The sequence below is a fragment of the Lepisma saccharinum genome, chromosome 8 (assembly GCF_977018435.1).
Source record: "Lepisma saccharinum chromosome 8, izLepSacc3.1, whole genome shotgun sequence".
In the NCBI taxonomy this organism is placed as follows: Eukaryota; Metazoa; Arthropoda; class Insecta; order Zygentoma; family Lepismatidae; genus Lepisma; species Lepisma saccharinum.
The window spans coordinates 84,276,360-84,301,047 of record NC_139236.1 but is presented as its reverse complement, the minus strand read 5'-3'; the positions used below and the strand labels follow the sequence as shown (position 1 = coordinate 84,301,047).

Sequence of the window (24,688 nt, the reverse complement as noted above, 5' to 3'; positions counted from 1 at the left end):
AATACAGGGTGGACGAAAAGAGGTAACCGAAAGTGTTAAGTAGTCTGAATTAAATATTATGAGCATAATATCAGTTAACGCATTTGTATAAAGCACAGAACCACGTGTTAAGATCGTTGACTTTTAGAAACTCAGAATTTCCTTATTCTGTACTAAGTCCTGATCTGTCTGCGTGTGATGCATTTTGTGGGAATTATTGAAAAAACAGTGCTTCATACCTATTTCAAGTAATCTGCAGAATGTAACAAGGGAGCACTTCCATGCTATTGTTGCTATGCTTATGTATGGAGATTGCCATCGACAATTACGGAAGACATATAGAACACATAGTTGAGCAACAAGTATTGTGCTGTCTGATAAATGTTGTCAAACTTTCTTGGATCACCCTGTACCATCGAACCTTATATTTCGGCAATGAGTGACCTGAGTGGTGCATCATACATATGTAGATAGCAATTAAAGCTCTCTAATATAATTGATTGATTGGGTTTATTTAACTTCGCTTTTCTGTGAATCTTGGCTAATCGCGACGATGAGGATGAGTGATGATATGATGAAATTGATGAATGGACACTCACAGAGGACACTTCACTTCCACTAATTCCATGTTCTGTATTAATAACACTTGTAAACTTTAAAACAGAGACACATACGATCAAAAATTATTCACTAAACTTTAATAAAATAATAAAGTTAGATTTAACAAGAGAACACTCACCTTCACTGGCATTTAATGATAATCGGAGCAATACCAAAGTTTGGGAAAATCACTGTTCAAATTTTTAACCCCTGCTTACCCGAGGGCGGCTGTGAGGCCCACCACCTCTATATTTTCGATTCTTCAACTGTAAATGTTTTTATAAACTATTGAAAACAAATTTCATTGTTCCCTAGCGTGTTCACAATATTTCTGTAATACTTTTGTTCATAAAAACATAAATGTAATGTAAATAGGAGGCAAAGTGCACTCGGTAGGCATATCAGGTGCCATCTTTGAATGCGTGTCATTCGAGACACTCATGCCATTGAGAGTGTGCAATTAGTTGGTAATTATGGTAATTTTTGTAATTATTATAATTAATAAACAAAATAGCATTAATGAAAAGTTATTATGGTGTTTGTGAGTTTCAGTGAATGGTAAAATATGTGTGTGACACTCAAGCAATAATTGGTTATTACTTCTTATTAATGATGGTAATTTTTGTAATTATTATAATTAATAAATAACTGTACATATATGATCAACAAAGGAAGCAGTGATTTAATAACAAAATGGTTTCTTCAAGGTTAATGATAAAATAAAAAGTGTGGGCCTCCCTCCCCAAAACTAACTTTCTCGTACTGCACGGTTAAATAGTTGTTTTATTTGCTATTATTATAATATTAAGCAAATGTAATAATCGATGGTCTGTGTCGCTTCTGCCCCTTCAGTGTCTCGTGCGCTCCCTCTTGACTTGCAGCCCCTAGGCTATAGCCTAGGATAGCTTAGTGGCAAATCTCCCCTCCACCTAGTAGCAAAAGTGGCTTGCATCCAGCTAAAGTAAATGAATTACTAATGGAGTACAGTCATGGACACTTCTAGGTTGGAACAATTCGATTGACTTTCAATGGGATCCTTACAACACAGAAATGTCCTTGACTGTACATTGTGAATTACCCCCTCCTCACCGCATGTATTGCAGCATGGTGTCGCCATTGCCCCTCCCCCCTTGTGGGTACTCCTTGGAGGGGGATGCATCACAGGCTTTGGGGTTGGGGAAGGGCAACCTTGTGGTAGAGCATGCGCATAGTCAATTAACATAACTAATGAAATCGGTGTGAATATGATACACACAACTTGCGTTGATCGTGGATGAAAGATAAACATGTTTTCAATTTTCATCAACCGAAATAACTTTGCAATCTGATAACAGCGAATAATATCTTGATTGATTAGTAGATTTACTGCAATTCTGTCTGTCAATGCTATCATTGCTTATGTAACTCCATTGTTTCAAGTTTTCTAAGTGCATCTGACCTCTTTAAGGAAACTTGAAGATATATTTTTTTTTATAGAAAAACTCACAACAATTGACTTTCTACTTAAATACCTATTTCTGTCATTATCTACGTATAGAAGATGTCAAGAACGTTTCAAAGCAGTTCGTAACACAATGAAACACGAACAGAGTTCACTGTTTGAGGTTTGAGTCAAATACATCATCCATATGCAGTAGGTGCTGTTGTTTTTGGTAATACCACAAAAAGTTAACAATGAAAAGCACAATACACAATTGCCACTTTTACTGATACGATTATGCACATGAGTCATAATATAATATAAAAATACTACATAAAAATCACCACACCATAACTCAAGTCACTTTGTAGATGTATTTATAAAACATTGATATAAAAATAAATTTCAGTCAAGGAAGGTGGATTTTCATGTGCCAGTCGAATCTTGAATATCAACATTCATTTCTACCAAAATATTGACCTTGGATTCTGTATTATTCACCCTAGTGTCACAAAAATCTGATAAAATACAAAATTATGTTATTTAACGTACGAACATCCAGTCTTCAGTACTCACAAAATTAAAAAATTACATTATTAAAAGTAATGAGTATTGTTGTTCGAGAAAATTCTGCAAGAATTTTCTGTCCATTTCTTTCTTCATAACATATGTCATCTGCATCACATTAACCTTTCTTCTAACGATTACATCTTATTTTATCAATCACTTTAACAAAATTGTATTGCTTCAATCAGCACATATGTATTACATATTAAAACATTTTCGTGCATAGTTTAGTATTTAGAAATTGCACTCAATCCGTCCCATCTTGTGACTTCTTTCAGGTACATTTACAAAAATATAAAGACATTTATATGTGGAAACTTATCAGCTTATCAAGTGTGTAGATATCTGTACTGTTTGGAATTGTATTACAGTGTTACCCTGGATTGACAAGTTTGGCAAATATTGATGTTAGTCCCACCTGATGTACTGATCTGAACCTCTGCACTGCTCTCTCACCTGGAATCGAATCCTAGTCCCTTTGATTATACGGCAATAGCTTTATAAGTATGTTACACATGTAGCTCTCAGAAAATGCTGAAACATTTTTGTAAGTTTAAGAGATGGAGTTCACGTTCTTTAATTTTCAGCTAGAAACGAATCATTGCATTCATTTTCAGTGAATACAACATCGTTAAATTCATGATTTTAAGTAGTGCAATATTCCAATTTGTATCCAAACGATTCCTTGAATTTTTTATTGTCACACTAATGTTATGTTAACTTAAGAAATAATTTTATTCCCCTATTCCACACATTGAATCATTTAAGATCATTTAGTTCTTAGTAAAGGCATTTTCACACCATTAATACAAGGCTATGAATGCACTATGGATGGTACAGTTTGCCAACTGCCAATCTACCATTTCTGGCCTTAATACATACCAAGTTTGTGGTAAGGTTGGCCAATGAAGCCATTAGAAAAAGGGTCTGTTAATGTATTCCCTTTGGTACCACATTGCATGTTGAGACATTGAAGTTCTGCTAGTTGCACCCATATTGACTGCATTTGCACTTGTATTTCATCGGTTGCTCATACCCATCATCTGCATAGTATTCATCAATGGAGGACTGACAGTCGCCTCGGATTTTGTGCAACAGGTCCTCGTGGCATATGCGGCAAGGAAGGACAGGCATGTACTGCATCGGGTTAGTAGGTACAAACTCGGTTGGGTACATTGGAGGGGCTGGTGGAAGTCGCTCGACTTGCTCGGCGTGCCTTTGGGACGGTAAGATGGGTACCTCGTACCCATCTTCAGGATCTTCGATGTTAGTAGTTGCCGTTGTGGTACTCAGAGAGACTGAGATCAATCGCTGTGGCTTCCTGCGAAATCTTCCCTGCTGAAGCCGTGATGTGAAGGTGTCCTCTGTTGATTGAGGGCTGCGGCATTTCCTCTGAAGAACCACAAGTAGTATAAACAACAGCACCCCACACAAGGACACCAAGGCGCAGAGTAGCAGAGTTTCAGAAATCTGAAGATCAAAGTTGCCTTCATCTAAGTAACACTTATCACTAGAATTTACATTATGTATAACACTCCTATACATTTCCATGACATCTCCATACGTCTCATCACACAGCGGAACACCATCAGAGACATACAATGACTTCAACTCTGGAAGAGAGTTCAATGATTGATCGAATGATTTAGCGAATATTGCATTCCCTCTAAGGTCTATAGTTTGCAAATCACTTAGCTCCGTAAATGTTGATTCAGAAAGACCGGTTATTCCACAGTGGGATAACCTTAATGTGATCAGAGAAGGTATAATCAAGAAAGGCTTGTCGGCAGGAACATGCAAGAATCTATTTGAGCTAAGATCCAAATCTGTTAACTTCGTGTTGTGAATAAAAGTGGTAAACCCCAGGTTTGTGATGACGTTGGACGATAAATTCAACACTTCCAAATCCTTCAAAGGCTTGAAAGCTTTTTGTTCAATTTCAGCGATTGAATTATGGCACAAGTACAATCTCTTCACTCGAGGGAACTCTTTGAAGGTACTATCTTCTAAAGTTTTAATCTTAGTATTTTCCACCCTCAGGATTTGAAGTGACCCTCGCTTATCTGGTGGAATATCAACCATCGAAGTTCCATTGCAATATCCGGTCATGCTCATTCCTTCATTGTTAATTAATTTGCAAGGTTGACACTGGTAGAGCTGACAACAAAATAGCACAACAACAATCAGAAAGTTCAATAGTCCATTGTTCAACTTGAACTCCATTTCGAGAATTTTTTAAATAAATTGAAACCTGAAATTGAAAAGAAAAATTTAATTAGCTGGCATATTTAAAGGATACATTTGCATTAAAAATAAAACAGACTTTGTGATGTCATTACTGCACCCATAGGAACATCTAATCTATTGTCTCACAGAAAAACTGGTTTGTTTTGAAACCATGGGAGCAATGCCAAGACGTCAATGGACAATACCAAAGCAAGAACAGAGAAGTAAAGACATTAACAACCTTGCAGAAGAAGCGCAGAGAGCTGCCTTCTTAAAAGACAGCAGAAAACTACTTATATCAGATAACAAAAAATCTGTCAAAGAGACCCTTCAATGCTGACAGACCACTAAAGGATAAACATGGCAAGCTTTTGGCGGATGAAAAAGATCAAATAGAAAGATGGAGAGAACACTTCCCGGAAGTGCTGAATAGAATTGGAAGTGATCCAGAGGAAGTGCAAGAGCATGATGAATTTCAGGATTTGAAAGAAAGAACACGTGAACTAACCATTAACATAGACCCCATAACTATAGCAGAAATCATCAGAGCAATAAAGGAAACAAAGACAGAGAAAGCACCAGGGATTAATAATATAAACTCAGAAGTGCCAAAGGTACATCCAAAAATTACCTCAGAAATTCTGCATCCAATATTCAACAGGATATCGGATGAAGAATCCTTGCCACAGGATTGAGAGAAGGGGCTGTTGGTTAAGATCCTGAAGAAAGTCTACTTATCCAAATGTTAAAACTGGAGGGGCATCACGCTTTCATCCATTCCAAGCAAAGTGTTTACAACTATAATACTGAATAGAATGAAAAAGGAATTTGAACAAAGACTGAGGAAAGAACAATATGGATATAGAGCAGGAAGATCGTGTACAAATCTAATAACTTGTGTCAGGGTGATAGTGGAACAATCATTGGAATGAAATAGCCTCTTTGTATCTAGCCTTTATTGATTTCGCTAAAGCATTTGATTCAGTAAATAAAAAAAGAAGATACAAGAGACTGGTCAAGTTGGGAGTACCTAAGAAGATCCACTATCCATTATCCAGAAAATGTATGAAAACTACTTCTGCTGTGTTCTGCACAAAGGGAACTTTTCCTTGTCTGGGTGGTGTCAGACAAGGCTGTCTTCTGTCTCTAATCCTGTTCGTTTTAGTTCTGGATGAGGTTATGGAAGCAGCAAGAAGAAACAGGATTTTTATGGGACATGACAGGAAGGTTGGAAGATTTAAAGTTTGCAGATGATGTATGCCTATTAGCCCTGTTAACCAATTACAGACATTCAGAGTAAATTACAGGACCTAAATAAGGCAGCAAGAGAAGTGGGTCTACAGATAAATATAAACAAAGCAAATATATATATATATATATATGGTTCACAATAAGGTTGAAACTAAGTTGAAACTTGGACATGAGGACATCCAGAGGCTAAAACAATTATCTACCTAGGCATTATTTCCACGTCAGATGGGTCAGAAGAAGATGTGGATGCCAGGATAATGAAAGCAAGAACAGCTTTCTCAATGTTCTCATCGATATGGAGATCCAAATATATAACCAGCAAAACAAAAATGAGATTATTTAATACAAATATGAAATCTCTTTTACTCTATGGCTGTGAAACATGGAAAGAAACTCAAAGTATAAGAAATAAGCTTAAAGTATACATACATAAGAAGATGTTTGAGATTTATCCTAGGAATCAGATACTTTGAAGTAATACCCAAGCAGGGGTTATGGAAAAGAACAAATCAAAAAGAAGTGCAGAAAGGAAACAGGAAATGGAAATGGATAGGACACACCTTGAGACAAGGCAACGAAAACATAGCAAAAAAAGCCTTCGATTGGAATTCACAAGGTGCAAGGAGAAGAGGAAGACCCAGAAACACCTGGAGGAGTACAGTACAAAGAGAGGCAGAGAGACAAGGGAATAGGTGGATCGAGATAAGAAGATGGCAAAGAAAAGAGAATCCGCTGCAAGGCCCCATTCCTCCAAAGGGGGTGAACAGGACAGTAAGTTAGGTACTATTCGAATACTTCTGAGAACTGAATGTGAGCAATTAGCACCAAGCTGTACCTCGTGTGACAGTCCTTGTCTGTAAGCGATTGTGTTTCTGATTGTCTGGTCTGGGGGAGGAGGGGTGTCTATCGATGAGTTGGATTTTTTTCCGTTACTTTGGACCATAATATTGCCACTTACAATTGTAATTTAGCTCTAGGTGAAATACTACCATAACATTTCTGGTCACATCTAATACTCCAACATCATTTTTCGGACCACCATGATGGTTAGCACAGTATGCTATGACGACACCATAGCACTTGAGAATAAGTGTTCATTGTGAGTGTTCTTTCGTCAATTTCATCACATCATCACTCAACATAACCGTCGTGATTAGCCAAAAATGGCAGAAAAGCGAAGTCAAAGAAACCCAACCCAGTCAATCCGATAGCATTTCGGATCTTTCACATTTTCGGATCTGCCTCCCCCCCCCAGTTCTAGGTACGGGCCTGGTCTAGGTAGCGTAGAATATACGCTCCTGATTCCAAATGTATATGTTTTTATTTTATTTTTCAATGATGTCTTAAGGTTTACAAAAAGTTAACAGTGGAGGAAATATTTGGAAGATGGAGGGATAACATTGAGATGGACCTAAAGGAAATCGGTAAGTATGGAAAAGATTGGATTGATCTTGCCCAGGATAGGGACAGATGGGAGGCTTGTGTTGCTACAGCCATAAACCTTCGGGTTTAAGAAGGCTAGAGAGTTATGCCCGCTTTAGACGAAAGCATTTGTCTTAACATTTGTACCATGGTCAAAATGTTACCGTGTAAAGTGAAAAATCTTATGGCATTTTATATGCCATGGCATGTTTCATGACATTTCTCAAGGATAGGCTCGGTCCGAATCATTTTTCGTAGCGTAACCAATCAGAAGCGATCTCTAGATCACGAGTGCAGGTGTAATGGCGGCTGAGATGTAAACAACGTATCACTTCACATTTTTAAAAGCCGATAACTATTCAACCGAGAGGAATAACGTTTCGCATAAAACGGTATTAGGTACAAAACAATGGCGCTCCTTAAACACATACTTTACAACGTTTACTGTACACGTATAGAAGAATATTTTAGTTGTTTCAAATATAAACACCGTGCACTCATCATAGATGGTGTAACTCGACGTGCCTTTCATGCTGTCTATGTTATACATTGTAATCGCAAAAGCTAGGCGAAAAGTTACATGAAATGCTCGCATGTAAAGTACTACCTGCTATAAGAATTTTGGGAGTTTTTACATAGCATTTATGCTAGCAAAAATGCTAAAGGAAATGCATTCGCCTAAAGCCGGCCTTAGTTACTAAATATTTGCTTATAAACAATATAAATGTAAATATTGACTTAATGCCCCAAGCAGTACATTGGAAACTGTTGTAAATAAGAAACATGACATGCGGTGTAAAATAAATGATGAGTCCATAGTTAAACCTTATGCAAAGAGAACTAAAAAAAAACATGAGGGTAGCTATTACATGATTGGAGAAAGAGTTTTAAGCTTCTACCAAAGTTAGATGAAAGGGGGAGGACATGGAAACACTAATTACCAAAGAGCTCAAAATTAAAAAAAAAAAATCATGGCAACACATGTTAAAGATAACATACCTGACTATTGAAAATGCAATTTTCACAATATGTGCACTAAATCCTGCATGCCCTATCTGAAAATAGTCCCTTGTCCGACACTAAACACCTCCAGTGCCTTCACACGGCTTCCCTGAAGGCAAAACTCTTGCAGACAAGCTGTCGTTTGCGGAAGTTTGTTATTATTATTATCTTATCGTTATTAAGTCAATAATATATTATTAGAGTATTAGAGATACTATTGAAAAACTTTGTCGGGGATTCATTGGGTCTTATACATGATAAGTGATAAGTGAATGTGCTGCGTTGTAAGAAATATTCTTATCGAGATGAGCGATTATTATTTTTTTAAAAAATTAGAGAATCAAAAGTTCTTAAGAAAACAATAGTATGCTGACGCGATTCTGAACCTTATCACGTAAAAGTCGACGTTCAATATATCAACAAAGATAATCTTTGCATTTTCTGTCTTCATGATTAGTTCATGCTTAAAATTATAGATTTTGAGGAAGAATGCACCACGAATGATCGTGACGAACACACACGGATACAAACATAGGCCTACACTGGCTTTGGATTTTGTGCATTCAACCTCACCAAAACATCCTCTAAAGAGTAGTTTTAAAAGTAAAGGATAAATTACTATTTTCCGTGGTCCACCCTGTATAATTCGAGATGTAATATGCATATTAGATCATCAGAAGGATCTAATGTATATTTTTCCTGTATCTCCAACACCAGTTACTTATTGTAGCACATGAGATTTATCCTTTAGCATTCCCCAGCACAAGAGTAAACAAACCATTTAAGTACTTGAAGTGCTGCTGCACTCTGCTTTCTGCGTTATCAATCTGTATTCGATTTCAAATTTCTTTGTTATATAACATTGCTTTTCTGCCATTTTGGCTAATCGCGGCGACGAGGATGAATGAGGATGGAATGAAATTGATGAATGGAGACTTATCCATCCGGAATTAGAACCAGGGAACTTCTGTGGCGAGATCGAAAGTCGACCCGAGCGCCGGCAAATTTAACTCGATCCATAAAAGAGATGGCAGTAAATATTAAAATTGAACAGACCATCTATAATCACCCTGTATATGTATAATTGATGATGCCAGCAGATAACACTTTATTTTGCAGTTGTGTTTTGTTTCGGACTAACGTTTTTTTATGAGATTTTGAATATCAACTACGCTGCACTCTTTTGCACTGAATGTTAAGATGTATTATCTTTCCTCCATTGTCTATTTGACATGTTTTTCCCGAATCATGACTTCATTTCAGAAAGAATGTTTTCAAACCGTTCTTATCTAAGAAAAAAGTTTAGATTATATCGATGCTTCTTTGTCTGGTGACAATGTTAGTGTATGTTTAATTACGTCTTTTGCATTTCACTCTCATTTTGCACTTGATAGGGAAATAGCTATAAATTGTCTTCAAGTTTCTATATGTATGTGCAGAAACATATTGGAGCTGCTTTTAGTGCGTCACCGCGATATGTTCCATGGGTAATAATCAGAAAATAATATGTGTACATGTGTGTGTGCGGGGGGGGGGGGGGTGTTTGAGAGAGTGAGAGAGATTCTGTCGATTATTGAATTAAACCATGGACATTGCCAAAATTTGTTTCTAGGAGGTCAGGCACAGAACTGTATTTGAGGGTATACGTACAATTTTTCTACCTTGCCTTTTTTGACATTTTTACGAGGATGCCATGGCCAATACATTTTTCTCCATGTCAAGCTTCCTTTGAATTCAGAAGCCACAACTTCCTTGATAAATTCAACATAATTTCATTAAAGTTGACTCACGTATCACCAGATTGACATACATAACTTCCTCTAATAACAATCTTTCCTCGTTGTCACTAACAACCACATCTACTACAATATGATAACGTGCCAATCAAGAAGCTTATGTGTTTATCGCAAATAATCACCTTAATATTCCTTCGGTAGTTCGGTGTTATCCCGATTTCCTGCATTACAAAGACGTGCTGTGTTTTATGAGCGCATTTCAGAGTTCTACTATTAAAAACATATCCGATGCTCTTATGAAGAGGAACTGTTTTACTGTCCGCTCAATGTGATGCTTGGACAGTATCAGTATCTTTCACTTTCTTGTCTTCCTTGTCATAAGTTCTACCACCACTTCGTTCACGTACTGCGATCAGGTGAGCTCTAGCCAGGAGCGTATATTCTGGGCTAGCTAGGATATCTGCGAAGTCTAAAGTCTAGAGAATAAAATACAGGAGAAAAATCGATCAGAAATTCTAAATAATATTATTCATATCAGTGAGTTGATGATGCTGATTCTGGAGTTGGCAACGCGATTTCTTATGAGTTGGTAACCTGATTTCCTATGCGTTGGCAACCTGATTTCTTATGAGTTGGCAACCTGATTTCTTATGGGTTGGCAACATGATTTCCTATGAGTTCGCAACCTGATTTCTTATGAGTTGGCAACCTGATTTCTTATGAGTTGGTAAATTTAATTCTATTCATAGCCCAGGACCACTTGACAGTGAGATACGTCACTGGCTCTAGCCATCCGTAAAATAGACTCAATCCACCTACCTGCCACGAGAATGGCTTACAGGAGAAATTCTCAGAATCACTAAAGCAGAGCAAAGATCATATACTCTGTACCGTTTATCTCTGGAGCAAGGCCGTGCATAGCGGCAGAGAAGAGGAGGGAATCGAGTGGGCAGAGCGAAGAAGTAAGTACGCGCTGCTGCGAAGGCTGGTAACTGGAGTCGCTTTCCCTTTCCCTCCACGCAATACCGTTCCTTCTCACGTATTCATTGGTGGAACCGTCTCTCGCCACTACTTGCGCAGAGGCTTGTTTTTATTCGCTTGCTCCAGAGATAGCCGGGACAGAGAATAGATAGGGAAAGGGAAATAGAAAATGAATGAAAGAGATCGAAACAGTGGAAGAAGGAAACAAAAGAGAGCGAGAAATAAGGAATGAAGGAAATACAGAAACAGAGGAAGTATTGAGGAAAATGACAGAGCGAGAGGTAGGAAGAAAGACAGAAAAACAGAAGAAAAAAGAAACATAGTGTAATCGTACATGATCACAAAAGTAGAGCTCACTTGTAAATATTTTTTCCACTATTCAGCCCACGTGATTGAAATTCTCTGGCGACACACTAAGGTACAAATAAGCGCAGTTAGTAAAATAAATGTTCATTTTTTTATGTATTTAGGATTTTCGACGATTACGCTGATTGTAGTTCTAACGTCTGATACTTACGTAGCGGCGCTATTTTTAACTTCCGGCGTTATGTTATTAGCCCCATCTCTTGACTACTCTGGTAACTTCTTCGACTTGTGCATCTTCACAAGTGACTAACGGCTATTTATTATCATTGTTTATTTCTATGTCCTTATCTGGTTATTGAGAAAGGTGACTGACTGACTAATGGTGCCAAGGAAAGGGTCGGAGGTGAAGTGCATATCAATTCAAGCGTGAGCGAAGAGTGCAGCGCTTGAAGTGGAAATTGTTAGCTGGAGGGGGATGTTTGGTCGAGCCTTGGGGTTAATTGGGGGGATGCTTTGCGAAAATCTTGCTAACAGGGAGGATACCATTCCCCCACACACACCTCTTCTCGACCATTGGAGAGTCGTAACTAATATAGCCGGCCTCCGTGGCGGAGTGGTTAGTATACCGCTACGCCAGGCGTCCCAGGTTCGAATTTAGAGTTTTTTTCGTGAGTGTCCCTTCATCAATTTCATCATATCATCTCTCATCCTCATCTTCGCGAGTAGCCGAGAGTGGCAAAAAAGCGAAGTAAAATAAATCAAATCAATGAATCAAATCGTAATTCGTAATTAATAGAATCGTGAATTTGCATATGAAAGTTGTGTTTGGAGTAAAGTTCACTAGCTGAGAAGATCGTGGTGGGTGTTAACTGGGTATCGCCAATCTCGTAGTGGCTATTATGCTAGGCACTCTGTGTATTGGTTTGAATTGCACTGTAAACTGTACGCCCACTCGAGGTCTGCCCAATGTTCGAAGTGAGGGGATGCGAGGGGATGGCATTCCCCCAGCTAGTAGGATTTTAGCAAAGCATCCCTCTAAACTGCATCATTGTTACCATGTTAGACCATAGGAATGTCACTCAAGGTTAACAAAACATCCCCCCAGCTAACATTTTCCACTTCAAGCGCTGGGTCTGACTATCTGAGTATATCTGATAGTGGGCATACTAGTCCAGGGGCATATGTCAATATTTCTATAGTCCGTGGGTTTTTGAATGAAGGGAATATATGACTACCGGTAATATGTTGCTAGTGTGGTACACAATAACGTACTACCAGGTGTTTTGACAGCAATTGTAGCAGAAGGCCTGTGTGACGTCATAAATCCAAGATGGCTACCACATCATGCACTAACTAAGAAAATCCATCATAACTCCTTTAATAGTGGTTTTGGAAATTTTTTTATATACATACCTGTTTTGTGCAGAATTGAAAAAGGAACAAAATTGATTCTTACAGGTTTTTTTTCATATCTCGCACTGTTATGGAGAAATATCTAGTGAAACTATTTCGTGCCCTTTTCTGCAAGGATTCTGTGCATATTTTACACTTTACTTGACATTCTGGCATATAAAGGGAAAATTACTGCCTGTGATATTTTGTTGATGTCTACTATTGTGGCGTATTGCCTGTGTGACATCATAAATCCAAGACATAACAAACAAAAACGACCCTATCTCCTTAACTTCTTTAGGAGTAATTTTGATCATTTGTAAGTTTGTTGGATTTTTTACACGAAGGGAAGACATGTGTATGGAGGATGCTTTCATTTGGAGGCATGCAATCATGTATTACAATGTGTCAAAAAACCATACATGACGTCCGAAATCCAAGATGGCCACCTTAGATTTAGAGTTCGATTATCAGATTTTTCCACAGGCATTTTCTGTTAATAATTAAGAAGTGAAAAAAATTATTATAATTTTTATAACTACAGTAGTGTCCAAAAGTTAAGCATAACTAAGATATGAGAAAATGTTTTATTATTAAAGTGACAGAACTGCATAAAACATAGTGAAAATTAATCAAAACGTTATATGGTGTACAATAGAGTAGAATACATGAAATTAACAATTGTTTTTAGTGCAAAAAAGAAAATAGAAGATACTTCCTTGACGAAAAATAAAGAGGTTTGTATGGGGTGAAGTTACCCCTATAACAGCTACACAACCTTGCAACGACGTAGAACGCTATTTACAAGGTGGTTCAAGAGTTCTATAGGCAGCTGGTACCATTTCCCATGAAGAGGAGTGCGGAGCTCTGGAAATGTCTTTGGTGGAGGATCGCGAGCTAACTTGTCTCCGTAAGACACTACAGGATTTATGTCTGGGAACCTTGTTGGCCAGTCCATGCGGTGGAATTACTCACGAGAAAGTCATCCACCAATTTGGTTCGAGGCGCACATGAATTATCATCTTTTCATCCTTGAGCCGACTGCGCCTCTGAAAAGTCGCACATGTTGTTGGAATACCTCGTTTCTGTGCCTCTGGGCAGTAAGAGTACCTCCAGCAGAGACGTGCAGCTCTGTACGCCCGTTGAGCATGATGTCTTCCCATACCAGTATTCCATCTCTACGAAACTGACTTTCCACGATATTCCTTGGATTAAATCGTGATCTAGGTTCTCTCCAGATAAATGTGCGACGGAAATCATTTTGCAAACTGAATTTGTGAAAGAGCACGTTCCTCCGTTCGTTCAGGGTTCAATTTCGATTATGCTGACTCCATTGTAAGCGGGCTCTTCTGTGCACTGGATGAAGCGGGACACACATAGAAACCAGCTGTCCTGAGTCTCAGGTACACAGTTTGGCGAGAGAAACTCTAAGTCTTGAGGACAGTTGTCTTGCAGGCATCGTCCGGTTTAGTCGTGCAGTTAAAGCCAGATATCGGCCCTGTTGTGGCGTTCCTACTCGTTGACAACCTTGGTCTGGCCTATCATGAACATATACTGTTTCTTGTAACCGTCGTCAAAACCTGGAAATGACTGTGGCACAGTCAACGCTGCCGTGACTTCAGTCTGTGTTTGACCTGCTTCCAGAGGTCCGATGATTCTTCGCTGACGTCTTTGTGCCATGTTCTTACTGTACATTGAACACTTTACCAAGAGATTGTCCTCCGATCACAATGAACGTTCGATGCAGAATGAGGCACTCTTGTTCTGATATGTTGTGTTTTGTTTACCTTTCAATCACGGGCCTCTTGACACAGCAGTACTATTGCCTAAGCACGTAAGGTGAGTTACACTCCTTGATGATTATTTATGGTGATCGTGCAGGTCTCCCCCTTCCATTTTTCTACTTTTTGGACACTACCGTATTATGGTAAAGGAGTAATGACGTCGCCGGTGACTTCCTCATTCAACATTCTCTGAAGCTGTAGGCAGTGTGAATATGACAGGAATGATCTTCTTGTCATCCTCATTTTCTCTTTTCCCATCAACAGCTTATTGGGATGGGTAGATTTGGATGACCCTTTTCTGCTTTTATTTGACTCCAATGCTTGGAAATAACTCCATCTGATAAAAAGTGTGAGGGAACCTTTGGTTGAAGCAAGACGTGAGCCTTGAACATCCCTTTTCGCAAACACATACCATCGTAATTTGCCGAAATATTTTATTTAGGTGTCATGCAAAATCCTGTCATCATATTCGGGGTGTAAGAGACCAATATCAACCTCACTTTCACGAAGTACACCCAGGACTGCATTTTGCAGACTAACATTAGTTTGACGTCTAGGGCTTCCCCGATGGCACAGTGGTATCGTTCTCGGCTTGTAATCAAGGGGTCCCGAGTTCGTCACCCGGTGGAAACACATATAGCGGTTCAGATCACACATTAAATTGTAGGCCCAGTCCCAATTAGCCTTACTGTGCATAAAGTGGACTTTAATAAATCACCATCTCAATCAATCAATCAATGCTCTAGCGTCTGGACCCATGGGACTTGAGTTGTGTGCTGCCCATATGTGTTTGTGATTGTCCTTTCAGCTATTTCATCTTATAATTCATTTTCATCTTTGAAATTAGCCAAAAGTAGCAGAAACGAGAAGTAAAATAAAACAATTCATTCTTTCATTCTGTCATCTGGTTCATCGAATCCAGGAGAACCAAGATTTGCAAGAGATTCAAGCACATCATCTTCTGCGCCATCAAATGCCTTCAACAACCACTTTTTTGCCTTCTTTGCAAGTACAAACACAAACTGGAATACCTTTAGTAGATAGTGTGAACGCTGCCGCCAAAGTGACCCTCACACCTTTCACCAGGAAGAGTTACTTCCAAGTATTGGAGTGAAATAAAATCAAGAAAAGAAACATCCAAATCTACCCAGCCCAATAGGCTGTTCAATGAAGAAAGAAGAAAATGAGGATGACAAAATGATCATTTTTGTCATATTCACACTACCTAGAACTTCAGAGAAGATTACAGTTGAAATGTGGTTGCGGAAAGAGGAAATGTTCATGATTACAACCCCTCTCAATCTTGATGACAGGTGAGCTGCTTAAATTTCAAAAGACAATGCGGAATTCACAGGTGATGTTATTACTCCTTTACTGTAATTTTTATAATAATAGTAATGATAACGATAATAATAATAATAATTAATATTTTTCACTTGTTATTTATTAACAGAAAATCTGATAAACGAACTCTAAATCAGGTTATAGACAGTATTTCATGTGCAGAACCTTCAAGGTGGCCATCTTGGATTTGGGAAGTCCTGTATGGTCTCTGACACATTATCCAGCAAAACACCTGTAGTAATACATGATTGCATGCCTCCAAATGAAAGCATCCTCCATACACATGTCTTCCCTTCGTGTAAAAACCCAACAAACTTACAAATGGTCAATGACTCCCAAAGGAGTTAAGGAGATATGGTCATTTTTGTTTGTTAATGTCTGCAGAGGCAGCCATCTTGGATGTATGATGTCACACAGGTAATACGCCACAATAGTAGGCATCAACGAAATATCACAGGCCATAATTTTCCCCCTTTATATGCCAGAATGTCAAGTAAAGTGTAAAATATGCATAGAATCCTTGCAGAAAAGGGCACGAAATAGTTTCACTAGATATATCTCTATAACAGTGCGAGATATGAAAAAAACTGTAAGAATCAATTTTGTTCCTTTTTCAATTCTAAATAGAACATGTATCTATAAAAATTTTCCAAAACCACTATTAAAGGAGTTATGATGGATTTTCTTAGTTAGTGCATGAAGCGGTAGCCATCTTGGATTTATGACGTCACACAGGCTTTCTGCCACAATTGCGGACAAAACACCTGATAGTGTGTTATTGTGTACCACACTAGCAACATATTACCGATAATCATATATTCCCTTCATTCAAAACCCACGGGATTACAAATGCCCCTGGACTATACTATCGTTGGCCCCACGAACGTTTTCCTTGTTTCTGTCTTTGGTTATTCTACGATAGATGTCTCTGTAGTGCTCGACTCAATTTCAGCACTTTAGTTACTCTCGTTGTGCCTGTCAGGGTGCCACTGTATCTGGTATTTCTCCACAAAAGGAAAAATTAAATAATTCTCTTACGACTGGTAAATTCTCTTCGTTACTAGATCCGTGAATTATTCATACCACTGGTCACACAATTTCAATTTTGAGACGATAACCCATTTCCATAAGAACAAAATTTATGTTCTATATGCAGCTTCATAATCTTCGACATATTAAAAATTCGGAATAGGTTGATGCATTCATACAAAGAAAGAAGTGTTGTAAATCATTGTGATAAAGAAATCTGTTGCAGAAGACAAAAATATCTAAATTGCCAACGAGAAACAAGTGAGTAAACGTAATTTACAAGTATATCAATTTATATGACATTTCGTTATCCTATTACAACAAAGGAAATAGAATTTCACATTTTGGAACATCTATAGTTGTTGCAATAGGCACAATGAATTTCTACAACAGTTGAACACCTTGACAGTCAGACATACTTGACTTGTTGACTGTTTGATTTAATTTGTTTGAGTTCGCTTTTCTTTTGGCTAATCCTGAATAGGAGGATGAGTGATGATATGATGAAATTGATGAAGGGACACTCAAAAATGATACCCATGTCCAGGCCGGGATTCGAATGCGGGACCCCAGGCGTCGTAGCGCGATGTGCTAATCACTCCGCCACGGGGGCTGGCAATTTGATCTTGACCTATAATGTGACCCTCGGAAACCCTGGAAAGGGTTAATGTAATTCGAACAGTAAAATTTGAGATATGTTTTATAATAAAAAAATGTTTTCCTGTGACTTACAGGCCGTAAGGAACTACTACTTCTGTGTTCGGCGTAATATTACGCCCTTTGTCACTATAGCTTATTCTGTGTTGGGCGTAATATTACGCCCGCAAACATCTCTGATTGAAGTAACATGTGTTGAACGGAATAATAAGTTTTTTGTTGGTCAAACATATGTTTTGCTATTGAAGAAACAACGACCTTTTATTTAGTTACGATTTTCAGTGCCGACAAAGAAGAAGAAGAAGAAGAAGAAGAAGTTCAGAGGAAAGTAAACTGTTTTTGTGTTATGCTGACAAAGTTCAAACGTGAGTTCGTTTGTGTGCAACGTTTAGTCAGTTGCTTTATGTACATTTTTTTTGGTGTGGCGTTATTTGAACTGTTGGTGATTTATTGTTGGTTTTTGAGTTTGTGAGTTTCTAATATTATCTAATAGTATTTTCAAACAGGATTGCGAAATATTTTTTTTCCCTCATCCCTCATACCTATTGAAGATATTGCAATGAAACTTGGCGGACGCATTACGTATAGACCATAGTATTTTTCAAGGTAGATTGTAATCGGGTACCTATATCCAGGGCCGGTCCAGAGGGGCCCAAAGTTACCAAAAGGGATTTTTCGGAGGGACATTTCCCGAATTATCCCCGATTTCCCTTTCCTCATACATGATGTGCACATGTGCGTAGTACCATTTGAAAGCCTGGTCTATTTTGAAGAGAAAGACGTATGAACGATGATACTCGAATGAATTGTGCTGAAGCAGTAGCTATTTAAAAATATTGCTACGCAAACTCAGAAAAAAAAATACACAGAACGGGAAACCATTTTGTCAGAAAAATCTCACAGGAAAGGGGTTTTAAGCTTACAGTCTATTTTAGCTAACTACAAAAAACAGCTTTCTGTCCTACATGAATGAATGAATGCTAAGTATACAGTTATTCAAACTGTATAGCCTATAGATATACAGAATGTGGAAATTACAAATGTATGTAGTGGTAGTAGTAATAATAACAATAATGTAATAATAATAATAATAATAATAATAATAATAAAGTTTCTGTGACTCTGCCCGCCTTTGACTTTACGAACAGTTGAAAGTAGGACCTGAACAACGATGTGCCTCCATCGGGATCCAATCCGAAACCTCTTTATTACCGTGTACATTTCTCATCAACAGATGCATGACTCAACTGTTCGTTGGAGAGTTGTGTGCTTTTACGATGTAAATATTAGCTCTACTTACTTCATGACTGATAACCATGCAGGTCATAGGCGTCATAGGCGTCATAGGATAAAGCTCACTTTATCAGCACGCTGTTTATTTTTAAGGATTTGCAAGACTCTCAGATGACTGTGGCGTGTTAGTGTCTAAAGTCAGGAAAACGTTTCTTACTTGCTGGAGGAGGGTGGAGGAGAAAAACTTAGCTCGGTGAACAGACGGGTATGGAAGGAAAAACAAACCGATCTGAAGGTATTTGATTACGCCATATTCATGTGCATATAAAATATTAACATATATTTGTATGAATGTTAGTTTGAGTGATGAGAATACTGTAGAATTGCTCATTATTCATTTTTCAATGATGCATTCACTTATTAGATTTTATCGAAACGAGTGTCCAAATTGATTTTGCCGCCCCCCTGGCGGAGTAGTTAGCACATCGCACTACGAAGCCAGGTATCCCGGGTACGAATCCTGGCCTGGGCATGGATGTTTGTGAGTGTTCATTCATCAATTTCATCATATCATCACTCATACTTATTCTTCGTCCACAGAAAGAATGAAGCGATTGTAAACAAAACTACGTGACTTGTGAGAAGTGCCTGCTTGCCAATTGATGAAGCCTTAATTTAATTTAACTCAGCTCTTCCATTGTTAATGTAATGCACATATTTAAGTCACACGCCTTTACTACAGTAGCTTGGTTGAGCTCCTGGCTATACTTTTCCCTAGCGAAACAAAAGGTGTAATCGAGACCAACCAATAAGATCTAGCAAAAGCCACATGCATCTGTTTACAGTGACTTCATTCTTACACTGGACCGAGAATAGATTAGGCCTATATAATAAATGATAATAATAATAACACGTGGCTCTACAGCCTGTAAGGGTCTTGTCCTATCTCCCGACTGCCAGTCTATCCTCCCACAATCCTACCTAGAGGTGTGGAGATCTTCAACCGGTAATGGGGTGACGTGGGGTCAGCACGTCGAACCCTCAGCCGATACAGGAGATATCCGGCTACTCACTCGTAGGTCCGCATATATCTCACGATGGTCTATTACCACCGGTGCTATACACAGGCCAAGAACCTAGAGAGTGAATCCAGTCGGACTCGAACCCGTGGCGTCCCACAGTCGGAACCCAAAGCCTTAGGCGGAGGAGGATTTGAGTGATTGTTTTTTTATTTTTATTTAGCGTTGCTTTTCTACCACTTTTGGCTAATGGCGAAGATGAGAATGAGTGGTGAAAAGAATACACGGGATTCGAACCCGGGGCCCCTGTGAAATGTATGCAAAATGCTTGACTGCTTACCTTATTCGCTAATGAACAGTTTAACAGTTCTGATTTTCTTATTCTATCACGCTGTCTAATTCTGAATGTCTATAAATCCATCACACGAAAGTGGTGACGAAAGGGATTCCTATCAAATATATTCTTCAAACTTCTACAGCTGAGCAAAATTCCTTATTTTATTATTCTTTTTTTAAAATTTCAACTCTTCCAGCCCTATGTGCACGTTCTAAAACCTTGTGTATGTCGCAATGGGCAGCTAAACTAATATATATATATATATATATATATATATATATATATATATATATATATATATATAGGCTATATATATATGCATGCCATTTTAATATTAATTTCTCGAACAGATATGCTAGGATATGTCCCGCTATAAATCAAGTTAATGTTAACGAAAACTTTAAGAATGATCAATTTCGCTTTCCTAATATCGACACATAAGAGATAAACACTGGCGAAGTCAGCATTACTCACAACAAGGCAAGGTCAAAGGTTCCGGTCAGGGGCGGACTGGTCCATCGGGCAAGGTTCCAATGCGCCCTTTGACCATGTCGCCTCGTTTCCTTAACGTCGCCACAGTGGAGGCGATTAGGGGCGGAGTGGGAAGTGCCCCTCCACTTTTTTTCACTTTTTCCGCAGAACTATGCTAAACCTTATCTACCAAACTGTCCTTGCCTTCCCAGTTCTGGCACCTTACTATCCTGTTGAGAACCCAATCGCCGCCACTGCGTTGTCACCTTGTAATCAAGAGGTCTAGGATTCGATACCCGGTGGAGGCACATAATGGTTCCATCCAACTATAAACCGTAGGTCTAGTCCAGATTAACCCATCTGTGCAAAAAAATGGACTTAAAAAACAAGTCAAACTCACCACCCTTCCATCAAAATGCATGTACTCGACACCCTTCCACAACAACATCTAATTACAGATTGTATTATCTCCATTACTCCACTCTTGACAGACTATGTAATTACACTCTTAAAACATAAAGCTTATACTTTTCGTTCATAGATGGTAGCACGGAAGCATTTATTTTTGATGAGTATAAAGAGAGACGTCATGGTAAAAATTCAATGAATGTTTCACAGCTTTTACGCAATAAATGATCCTTAAAGATGCGAGAAGCAATAGATTATTGTTGCTAGAGTAATAATGACAATTTTCTATTTATTTTAACTCTTTCAAATAATCATCTTTAACGAATACATAACAGCAGTAGAAGGGTTAACTGAAGATGTGGAGTATGTATAGATGTTCTGTGCACCCTGCATCTTCTGCTGAATTATGATTCATTGATTCGGTTCCAAACTGTAGGTTCAGTTCCGATTAGTCTGTCTGTGCATAAAGTGGACTCAAAACAACAAATCAATCCTGTATGCACAAATCAAATTATTTTAGTACATTTGCTTAGAGTTACCAAGTAATTTGGTCAAAATATGACAATTTTGGAAAAGTTACCAAGTTTTGTGTGCAAACGTGTTGTATTAATTCACACAAATAAGTTTTTCGGTGAAAAAATTGAATGAAATAGTCCTATTGGTTCAGTAATGGCGTCATCAGATTATTTTAATTTACAATACCAGTTAGTTCTTTCAACATAAGAGTAAATTCACACACTCTTTTTTCGTTTCAGGTTCCAATAATTTAAGAAAAGGCTCAAAATGGAGTTTTTATTGATAATTGGAAAACCGAATCTTCTGATTGCTGTTGTGGCAATTTGGTGTCAGTTTTACCAATGCGAATGTTGCAAATTAATTGGAAATGAGGAAATAAGTATAGCAGGATATTGCAATGGAACCTCATTGGTTGCTATTCCTTCAGACAAGCGAGGGTTACTTCAAATCCTGAGGGTGGAATACACCATCATTTCAACTCTAGAAGATAGTACCTTCACTGAATTCAATCGAGTGAGGAGATTGTACTTGGGTCATAATTCAATCGCCGAAACAGAGCACAAAGTTTTCAAGCCTTTGAAGGACTTGGAAGTGTTGGATTTATCGTCCAACGAGATCACGAAACTGGGGTTTCACACTTTTGTTCACAACATGAAGCTGACAGATTTGGATCTTAGCTCCAATATCTACTTGCATGTTCCTACCGACAAGCCATTCTTGATTATACCTTCTCTAGTCACATTAAGGTTATCCCAGTGTGGAATAACCAGTCTGTCTCATGCTACATTTATGGGGCTAATTGATTTGGAGACTTTGGATCTTAGAGGGAATGAAATATACGCGACAGCGTTCGAACTAACATTGGAATATCTTCCACAGCTAAAGAACGTGTATCTCTCTGATGGGGTTCCACTGTGTGATGAGAAACATAGAGTTGTCATGGAAAAGTATGGGAGTGTTATTCAGAATGCCAATTCTAGTGATAAGTGTTACTTAGATGAAGGAATCTTGAATCTTCAGACCACAGGAATTCTACTCCTTTGCGCCTTGGTGTCCTTGTGTGGGGTGCTGTTGTTGATACTACTTGTGGTTCTTCACAGGAAGTGCCGAAGCTCTCAATCAACAGAGGACACCTTCACATCACGGCTTCAGCAGGGGAAATTTCGTAGGCGACCATTGCGTTTGGTGGCAAAGTCGCTGAGCACCACGACAACAACTAACATCGAAGATCCTGGTGAGGGGTACGAGGTACCCATCTTACCCTCCCAAAGGTACGCCGAGCAACTCGAGCGACTTCCACCAGCCCCTCCAAAGTACCCAACCGAGTTTGTACCAACTAACCCGATGCAGTACATGCCTGTCCTTCCTTGCCGCAGATGCCACGAGGACCTGTTGCACAAAATCCGAGGCGACCGCCATTCCTCAATTGAACAGTACCATGCAGATGATGGATATGAGCAGCCGATGAAATACAAGTGTACATGCAGTAAACATGGGTGCAACTAGTAGAACTTGAATGTGGTCCGCGAGCGATATCCAACACAACTTTCTTTTTGTGTTGATTGATTGATTGAATTGTTGTTTTAAGTCCACCTTATGTACAGTAAGGCTAATCGGGACTGGACCTACAGTTTAAAGTGCGATCCGAACCACTATGTGCCTCCACCGGGTAAAAAACAAGGCTAAAGTTATATTTAACCAATGTTGGACCTCCCCGATGGCGTAGTAGTAGCCTTGTAATCAAAGGATCCCGGGTTCGATACCCGGTGGAGGCACGTAGTGGTTCTGATTCCACTTCAAACGGTAGGTACAGTCCCGATTAGCCTTGCTGTGCATAAAGTGGACTTAAAACACCAACGCAATCAATCAACCAATCTAACCGTTGTTCTGAGAATCGCGCACATGGCACCTCAAAAAATTCAGCAATTTTGCCGATCTACATTCATTTCATACGGGTGAAACGTGCAACGATCCAGGCTGGGAGAAGAGCACAGGAGTTCGGATCCCACCGTCCTCATTAGCCTATTCAGTCTTTATTTCTGAGAGGCAAAACAACATTTTTAATGGAGTGTAGACAGGGGCTGAGCCAGAGGGGCGGCGGTTGAACGTCCCTAACAAGGAAGACAAATTAAATAAATACTCTTTTAGACCAAACATTAGCCCTTCTGTGATAATTCAATGAACCTGTATACTTAATTCCTTTGTCATTGTCGTCTTTCATGTGTCATGTCTAGCAGTGGCGTGCGGTGACATTTAAACTAGGGTACACAACAAGTGGCCAACCGAAATGAATTATGGGGGCCAGAACCCCCCCCCCACCCCTCCCTGGCCATCATGTTATTCAGAAAATAACTTTTTTCTACAATTTTATAATGGGAAATTTCTCATCCTTGTATCAATATCCAAATGTAACGAGGTAAAATATATGTATGATATTTTATATTCGCAAATATATTCTGATAGTAGCTACGTAGAGTCCAACAATTCAACTTTGATTATTTCCTTCATGCAGTGCGATGAACATTGAACGGGAAGGAAATGGCTCAATCATTTTCCGTCCTTTCAAATTTCATGTAATAAATTTGATAAATCTCAGTATCCTGTACTATTTCACAACATCTTTCGCAGAGGAAACCAACGAATAAGGCCAACAATAAAGTTTCACTGTTTTTCTACTCAGTCAATCACTCTGTAGAGATATTTTTTCTTCTTCTCAAAAATCAAAATGACTAATATACTGCTTACCATCCTTCACAACTCCTGCCTGAAACAATTTTTCCAAATCAGGAACAGACCTTCCATTTCGGATTGTTTACACTTTTTTCGTAAATTCCGAAAATCCCTTCTCCAGTATGTCATCACTCATCAATAACTCCCGGTCCCCCTATTTTATCACTTCACAGCACCGACAAACAATAGAGATCCTGTAATGTAAATAATATGAACGAAACACTCGCTGCAAATTTCACACGACAGAAGAAAGCAAAAGTCAACCTCCCACAGTACGT

At 38.7% G+C, this 24,688-nt stretch overlaps 2 protein-coding genes across 2 annotated transcripts; one reads left to right on the top strand and one right to left on the bottom strand.

Annotated features, from left to right (window-relative positions):
• Positions 1 to 3,547: 3,547 nt before the first annotated feature.
• On the bottom strand, positions 3,548 to 8,585 carry LOC145991878 (uncharacterized). Its single transcript, XM_083127913.1, has 2 exons — positions 8,465 to 8,585; positions 3,548 to 4,817 (listed from the first exon to the last, which is right to left on the bottom strand). The coding sequence occupies exon 2, from the start codon at positions 4,787 to 4,789 to the stop codon at positions 3,548 to 3,550; it is 1,242 nt and encodes a 413-aa protein (XP_082984039.1). The 5' UTR covers positions 4,790 to 4,817; positions 8,465 to 8,585.
• A 10,523-nt stretch (positions 8,586 to 19,108) lies between these two features.
• On the top strand, positions 19,109 to 23,908 carry LOC145991603 (uncharacterized). The gene is made up of 2 exons (XM_083127665.1): positions 19,109 to 19,224; positions 21,920 to 23,908. The coding sequence occupies exon 2, from the start codon at positions 21,948 to 21,950 to the stop codon at positions 23,184 to 23,186; it is 1,239 nt and encodes a 412-aa protein (XP_082983791.1). The 5' UTR covers positions 19,109 to 19,224; positions 21,920 to 21,947; the 3' UTR covers positions 23,187 to 23,908.
• Positions 23,909 to 24,688: the final 780 nt, after the last annotated feature.